The 8,111-nt window shown below is 66.9% G+C and overlaps 2 protein-coding genes across 2 annotated transcripts; both read right to left on the reverse strand.

Annotated features, from left to right (window-relative positions):
- Positions 1-648: 648 nt before the first annotated feature.
- Positions 649-2,441, reverse strand: ELOF1 (elongation factor 1). Its single transcript, XM_069882438.1, has 3 exons — positions 2,215-2,441; positions 1,104-1,174; positions 649-1,009 (listed from the first exon to the last, which is right to left on the reverse strand). The coding sequence occupies exons 1-3, from the start codon at positions 2,328-2,330 to the stop codon at positions 945-947; spliced, it is 252 nt and encodes an 83-aa protein (XP_069738539.1). The 5' UTR covers positions 2,331-2,441; the 3' UTR covers positions 649-944.
- A 270-nt stretch (positions 2,442-2,711) lies between these two features.
- On the reverse strand, positions 2,712-8,093 carry ACP5 (acid phosphatase 5, tartrate resistant; the record flags this gene model as incomplete). Its single annotated transcript, XM_069882407.1, is given in 6 exon segments — positions 2,712-3,492; positions 4,657-5,008; positions 6,088-6,122; positions 6,124-6,216; positions 7,904-8,062; positions 8,064-8,093. Coding segments are annotated over 6 exon segments (906 nt in total), but the record flags the coding sequence as incomplete, so codon positions are not given.
- Positions 8,094-8,111: the final 18 nt, after the last annotated feature.

Here is an 8,111-nt window from a genome sequence, read left to right on the forward strand (position 1 = left end):
CGAGGCACCGGGGGGGACAGGGATGGGGACGCCGAGGCACGGGGGGGACAGGGATGGGGACGCCGAGGCACGGGGGGGACAGGGATGGGGACGCCGAGGCACGGGGGGGACAGGGATGGGGACGCCGAGGCACAGGGTGGGACAGGGATGGGGACATTGAGGCACGGGGGGGGACAGGGATGGGGACACACATCCTCCCAGATCCCCCAGGTCCCTGCATGTCACCCCAAAACCCACACACGTCCCTGCATGTCCCCATGTGTCCCCCCCAGGTCCCTGCATGATGCTCCAGACCCCACACACGTCCCTGCATGTCCCCACGTGTCCCCCCAGGTCCCTGCATGTCACCCAGACCCCACACATGACCCTGCATGTCCCCCAGGTCCTTGCATGACACCTCAGACCCCACACACGTCCCTGCACGTCCCCACGTGTCCCCCGAGGTCCCTGCGTGTCCCCCCAGGTCCCTGCACGATGCCCCAGACCCCACACACGTCCCCATGTGTCCCCCCAGGCCCCTGCATGACATCCCAGACCCCACACACGTCCTTGCACGTCCCCACGTGTCCCCCCAGGCCCCACACGTCCCCCCACGTGTCCCCCCGGGTCCCCCACGTCCCTCGCTGTGCCACAAACACAGGCACGGAGCCCGGCGCAGCCTCGTTTATTCGAGGCCGGCGCTGCTGAACCTGCATCTCCCGGCAGCTCCGGGTGGGGACGAGGCCCAGCAGGGCCAGGGGAGCCCCCCTCCCCGGCTCCCCCCGCCCCGAGAAGACCCGGGGGTCCTCGCTCTGGGTCCCTGGGGGAGCCAAAGGCCTCGGCCTGGGGCCAGAAGAATAAAAAATGTAAAGAAAAGGTCACCGAGGAGCAGGCAGACATGGATTCCCCCCTGGGGGGGTCTCAGCCACGGCCCCCACGGGCGTCTCGGGGTTGTCCCCCCACCGCTACTGGTTGGCAGCTTCGCAGGCGTCGATCCAGTCGCTGTAGACATCCACGGGCTCGGACAGATCTCGGGGTGGGTGGGGGGGTTAAGGCGTTAACCAGGAGGCAGAGGGGAGGGTCCGGGGTTGGGAGGGGGGGGTCGGGGGTCCCGGTAAGGATACAGGTGATGGGCGTCTGGAACTCCTCGAGGCAGACGGTGCAGGAGATCACCCCCGTGTTGCGGGCTCGGTCCCTGGCGGCAGCACAGAAGAGGTTGTGCCCCCCCCTGTGGGCTCTAACACCCCCCTACACCTCCCCAAGGCCGGTGACCCCCCCACTCCATGAGCCGTTCCCTCCTCCCGCACCCCCAGCCCCCCGACCCGTTCCTTCCCCCCATGCTCCTTCGGCCTGTGTCCCTGGGCCCTGGAACAGGGAGGGGGTTGAGTCCCCTGCCCTGGGGGGGTTTAAAAGACAAGTGGACGAGGTGCTGAGGGACACGGGTTAGTGATTGATGGGAATGGTTGGACTCGATGAACTGGTGGGTCTCTTCCAACCTGGTGATTCTATGATTCCCCCACTTCTCATAGAATCACTAGGTTGGAAAAGACCCACTGGACCATGGAGTCCAACCGTCCCCATCAATCACTAACCCACGTCCCTCAGCACCTCGTCCACCCGGCCCTTCAACCCCTCCAGGGCAGGGGACTCAACCCCCTCCCTGTCCCAGGGCCCAGGGACCCTTTCCAGGAAAGATTCCATCCTGCTGTCCATGCGGAGCCTCCCCTGGTGGAGCTTGAGGCCGTTCCCTCTCGGCCTGGCCCCTGGCCCTGGGGAGAAGAGCCCAGCTCCCTCCTCTCCACCAGCTCCTTGCAGGGAAAGAGCAAGGAGGTCTCCCCTCAGGCTCCTCTTCTCCAGGCTGAACCCCCCCAGCTCTCTCAGCCGCTCCTCTTCTTCTCCAGCCCCCTCCCCAGCTTCGTTGCTCTTCTCTGCACTCGCTCCAGAGCCTCCACATCCTCCTGGTGGGGAGGGTCCCACAACTGACCCCAGGAGTCGAGGGGCCGAGGCCGGAGGGAGAAGAACCTCCCTGGCCCTGCTGGCCACGCCGGGGCTGCTCCAAGCCCAGATGCCCTTGGCCTTCTTGGCCCCCTGGGCCCCTGCTGGCTCCTGTTCCACCAACCCCCCCAGGTCCTTCTCCTCTAGGCCCTTTCCAGCCAGACTCCTCCTAGGCCGTAGTTCTCGAGCTGTTCCCTCCTCCCACGACCCCCCAAGGCCTGTGCCCCCCGCCGCGCTCACATCTTGACGTCGCAGGACTTCTCGTGGTTGCAGAACGGGCACGTGAACTGCGTCTCCAGCGTCCCCGTCACCTTCTTCTTGGGCGGCGGCTTCCTCTTGGACTTGCGGCGCCCCATGGTGCCCGGTACCCGCCGCTGGGTCCCCCCCGCCGGGGCCTCCCCGGGACTCGCCGCTTCCTCCTCCTCCTCCTCCGCTCCTGCCGCTTCCCCCGCGCTCGCACCCGGAAGTGCCCGCGGCGCCACTTCCGCCCGCCCCGCGCTCCCATTGGCCGCCACTTCCGCCCGCCCCGCGCTCCCATTGGTCGCTTCGCGCTCCCGTTGGCGGCCACTTCCGCCCTCTCCGTCCTCCCATTGGTCGCCGCGCGCGGCTCCAGCCAATCGCGAGCGGGGGGCGTAGCCTCGCCGGCTCCCACGTGACCCAGGGTCCTCCTGCCCCCTCCCTCCCTCCCCCCCCCCCCCCAAACGCCTTTTAGGGTGAAAGGCGATAATTTCGGGGGCTCCATCGTGACCAAAGGACTTTATTGGAGGGTTGTCTGGGCTGGGGGTTCCCGCTGGGCCTCGCGGGGGGGTCAAGAGTCACGGGGGGCCCGCCCCGCGTCCTCATGCCCCCCCCCCATTATCTGGGGTCACTGAGGGTCCATGATGGGGTGTCCCCCCCGCCAAACCGCGATGGGGGTCCTGATGTCCCCCCAAGTCTCATATATATATGTCTGGTGACACCACAGCTCCGTGATGGGGTCGTCCCCCCGCCCTCCATCAGGTTGGGGGGTCCTGGGGTCCCCCTGGATCTGAGCAGCCTGGGGACACAGAGGGTTCCCCCCAACTGGGGGGACTCGGGGTCCCCCCCAGGTCCCACACGGCTTAGGGATACCAGGTGGTCCTCCCCACACCCGGAGGGGGGTCCTGCTGGGGGTCTCAGAGGGCTTGGGGACATCATGGAGCAGTGATAAGGTCCCATGCAGCTTGGGGACACCAGGGGTCCATTTTGGGGTGCCCCATCCTGTGTCCCTCGCCGTAGCGGGGTCCGTTAGGGTCTCGGGGTTCACAGGTCTCGGGGTGGCAGGGCCACTCGGTACAGGACCCGGCCGGTGGCCTCCAGGAAGGTGACGGTGGCCGCGTGGGGGTCCAGGCGGAGGTGGGCGAAGCCGCCGGGGGAGGTGGGTTCCCCGAAAAAGAAGCGGAGGGAGCCGGGGGGCACAGACCCCGCGTGGCTCTGCGTCTCCTCCATGAAGTTGCCGGCACCGCTCACCACGTAGCCCACTCCCCCCTCCTGCAGAAACTGCAAAGATGGGGGGGGGGTCAAAGGTCTAGACACCTGGGACCCCTCCTGGACCCCCAGGTCCTCACCTGAACCCCCAGATCCCCCTGGACACCTGGGTCCCCTCTCTGCACCCCCAGATCCCCCTGGACACCTGGGTCCCCTCTGTGCACCCCTGGATCCTTCTGGACCCTCAGGTCCCCTGGACACCTGGGTCCCCACTCTGCACCCCTGGGTCCCCTCCTGGATCCTCAGGTCCCCTCCTGGACCCCCAGATTCCTCTGGACACCTGGGTCCCCTTCTGGACTCCCAGATTGCCCTGGACACTTGAGTCCCCTCCCTGAACCCCCAGATTCCTCTGGACACCTGGGTCCCCTCTCTGCACCCCTGGGTCCCCTCCTGGATCCTCAGGTCCCCTCCTGGACCCCCAGATTCCCCTGGACACCTGGGTCTCCTCTCTGCACCCCCAGATTCCCCTGGACACCTGGATTTTCTCTGTGCACCCCGAGATCCTCCTGGACCTCCAGGTCCCCTGGACACCTGGGTCCCCACTCTGCACCCCTGGGTCCCCTCCCGGGATCCCCAGATTCCCCTGGACACCTGGGTCTCCTCTCTGCACCCCTGGATCCTCCTGGACCCCCAGATCCCCCTGGACACCTGGATCCCCTCTCTGCACCCCTGGGTCCCCTCCCGGGATCCCCAGATTCCCCTGGACACCTGAGTCCCCTCCCTGAACCCCTGAGTCTCCTCTCTGGACCCCCAGGTCCTCACCTGAACCCCCAGATTCCCCTGGACACCTGGATTTTCTCTGTGCACCCCCAGATCCTCCTGAACCCCCAGATTCCCCTGGGCACCTGGGTCCCCTCCCTGCACCCCTAGATTCCCCTGGACACCTAGGTCCCCTCTCTGCACCCCTGGGTCTCCTCTCTGGACCCCCAGGTCCTCACCTGAACCCCCAGATTCCCCTGGACACCTGGATTTTCTCTGTGCACCCCCAGATCCTCCTGAACCCCCAGATTCCCCTGAGCACCTGGGTCTCCTCAGTGACCCTCTGGACTCCCCCAGACCCCAGGGTGCCCCCCCAAAGCCCTGTGCCCGGCTCCCTGGGTCTCCTCCCAAGCCAAAGCCCCCCCCAACCCCAACCACTGGGGTCTGCTCTCAGGTTTTGGGGTGCCCTGGCCTCACCTGCAGGTTGTGGTCGTGGCCGCAGAGGTAGGCGGTGACGCGGTGACGCCGCAGCAGCGGCCGCAGCAGCTGCACCAGGCAGGCGGTGGGTCCGTGTTCGGCCACTGACCACACCGGGTAGTGTCCGGCCACCAGCACGTAGCGGTCGTGGCGCGCGGCCACCAAGCGTCCCCTCAGCCAGGCCAGCTGCGCCGCCGCCGCCGCCGCGTCTCGGGGACCCCGCGGGGCTCCCCCGGCCTCAAAATCGTCCCCGCCGCCGCAGAGCAGCACCGTGTCCAGCATGAGCAGCCGGGCAGTGGCGTTGGTGCCCGGCACCGAGAGGCGCAGGCTGTAGTAGTAGTGTGGGAAGTGCCTGTGGGACATGGGGACACCTTGGGGACACCTTGGGGACACCTTGGGGACACCTTGGGGACACCTCAGAACCAGGCACAGGCTGTAGGTAACAGTGTGGAAAGTGTCTGCAGGGACCAGAAGCCTTGGGGACAACTTGGGGACACCTTAGGGACACCCCAGAACCAGGCTCAGGCTGTAGTAGTAGTGTGGGAAGTGCCTGCGGGACATGAGGACACCATGGGGACAGCCTGGGGACACCCCAGAACAAGGCACAGGCTGTAGTAGTAGTGTGGGAAGTGCCTGCGGGACATGGGGACACCCTGGGGACAGCCTGTGGACACCCCAGAACAAGGCACAGGCTGTAGGTAGCAGTGTGGAAAGTGTCTGCAGGGTCCAGACATCTTGGGGACACCTTGGGGACACCTTAGGGACACCCCAGGACCAGGCATAGGCTGTAGGTAGCAGTGTGGAAAGTGTCTGCAGGGCCCAGAAGCCTTGGGGACACCTTGGGGACACCTTGGGGACACCCCAGAACAGGCTCAGGCTGTAGGTAGTAGTGTGGGAAGTGCCTGTGGGACATGGGGACACCTTGGGGACACCCTGGGGACACCCCAGAACAAGGCATAGGCTGTAGGTAGCAGTGTGGGAAGTGTCTGCAGGACCTAGAGGACTTGGGGACGCTTAGGGACACCTTGGGGACACCTTAGGGACACCCCAGAACCAGGCTCAGGCTGTAGGTAGCAGTGTGGGAAGTGCCTGTGGGACATGGGGACACCTTGGGGACACCCTGGGGACACCCCAGAACCAGGCTCAGGCTGTAGGTAGCAGTGTCGAAAGCGTCTGTGGGATATGGAGGGTTGGGGACACCTGGGGACACCCTGGAGGGACCTGGGGACACCATGGAGACACCTTGGGGACACCCTGAAGGCACCTTGGGGACACCATGGAGACACCTTGGGGCCACTTGGAGACACGCTGGAGGGACCTGGGGACACGGCAAGGGGGACCCCAGCGTGAGAAGCGCCTGCGGGACAAGAAGGGCTTGGGGACAAGTTGGGGACGCGGGCGGGGGGGACACTTGGTGACGGGGGTCCCTACCATCGCGGGGAGTGGTGGCTGTAGGCCACCTGCGCGGGTGACATTCCCAGCGTGGTCGTGGTTCCCGGCCAGGACGAACCAGGGCAGCGTCCGCAGCTCCGACGCCTCGAAAACCCGCTCGAAGGTGTCCTGGGGGGGGGACACACGGGGACATGGGGACATCGGAGGGGACATGGGGACATCGGAGGGGAGATAAGGGGACAGGAGGGGAGATAAGGGGGACATGGGGGGGGCAGGAGGGGATGGGGGCGCGTGGGAGATGGGGGGATGGGAGGGGGACGGGGGGGACATGGGGGGAGATAGTGGGACATGGGGACAGGAGGGGGACATGGGGGGACACGAGGGGAAGATAGCAGGACATGGGGACAGGAGGGGACATGGACACAGGAGGGGAGATAAGGGGACAGGAGGGGAGATAAGGGGGACATGGCGGGGGCAGGAGGGGATGGGGGCACGTGGGAGATGGGGGGACAGGAGGGGACATGGGGGGACAGGAGGGGACATGGGGACATGGGGACAGGAGGGGAGATAAGGGGGACATGGGGGGGGCAGGAGGGGATGGGGGCATGTGGGAGATGGGGGACAGGAGGGGACATGGGGGGACAGGAGGGGACACGCTGGGGAACAGGATGGGGTGGGGGTACTGGGGGAGATGGGAGAGGGATATGGGGGGACAGGAGGGGGACATGGGGACATCAGAGGGGACATGGGGGGGACAGGAGGGGATGGGGGGCACGGGGGGATGGGAGAGGGATATGGGGGGACAGGAGGGGACAGGAGGGGATGAGGGACACAGGCAAGATGAGGGGATGGGAGGGGGACACAGGGGGGATAGGGGGACATGGGGACATTGGAGAGGACATGGGGGGACAGGAGGCGGTGGGGACACGGGGGGGATGGGAGAGGGACATGGAGGGATAGGAGGGGACATGGGGACATCAGAGGGGACACGGAGGGGGCAGGAGGGGATGGGGCATGGGCGGGGATGGGAGAGGGACATGGGGGGACAGGGGGGATAGGGGGACATGGGGACATTGGAGAGGACATGGGGGGACAGGAGGGGATGGGGGCACGGGGGGGATGGGAGAGGGATATGGGGGGACAGGAGGGGACATGGGGGGACAGGAGGGGATGGGGGCATGGGGGGGATGGGAGAGGGATATGGGGGGACAGGAGGGGGTCATGGGGGGATAGGAAGGGGACAGGAGGAGGACAGAGGGGGACACGGGGACATCAGAGGGGACACGGAGGGCGGGAGGGGGGCAGGAGGGGATGGGGCATGGGTGGGGATGGAAGAGGGACATGGGGGGACAGGAGGGGACGTGGGGGGATAGGAGGGGGACATGGGGGGACAGGAGGGGATGGAGGACACAGGGGGGATAGGGGGACATGGAGACATTGGAGGGGACATGGAGGGGGGCAGGAGGGGATGGGGGCATGGGTGGGGATGGAAGAGGGACATGGGGGGACAGGAGGGGGACATGGAAGGATGGGAGGGGGACAGGAGGAGGACAGAGGGGGACATGGGGACATGGAGGGACATGGGGAGGCCAGAGGGGACATGGGGGGACAGGAGGGGATTGGGGGACATGAGGACATCGAAGGGGACATGGGGGGACAGGAGGGGATGGGGGGGATGGGAGAGGGACATGGGGGGACAGGAGGGGACATGGAGGGACAGGAGAGGGACATGGAGGGACAGGAGGGGATGGAGGACACAGGGGGGATAGGGGGGACATGGGGACATTGGAGAGGACATGATGGGGGGACACAGGAGGGGCCAGGGAGGGGATGGGGGGCTCTGGGGGGGGGGTACCTTGAAGCGGGGGTCCCACTCGTCGCGCACCCCCTGGTAGTAGAAGTTGTCCCCAAGGGCGAGGACGAAGTCTGCGCCGGGGTCGGTGGCCGCTCGCCCCATGGCAGCGGCCGTGGCCACCTCGCGGGGGGTGGAGAAGGGGGGTTCGGGGACCCCCCCCCCAGTCCCCCACGGCCAGGAACTGCACCGACCCCCCCCGGGCCCCCCC

Source organism: Phaenicophaeus curvirostris, unplaced genomic scaffold, assembly GCF_032191515.1.
Source record: "Phaenicophaeus curvirostris isolate KB17595 unplaced genomic scaffold, BPBGC_Pcur_1.0 scaffold_127, whole genome shotgun sequence".
Lineage (NCBI taxonomy): Eukaryota > Metazoa > Chordata > Aves > Cuculiformes > Cuculidae > Phaenicophaeus > Phaenicophaeus curvirostris.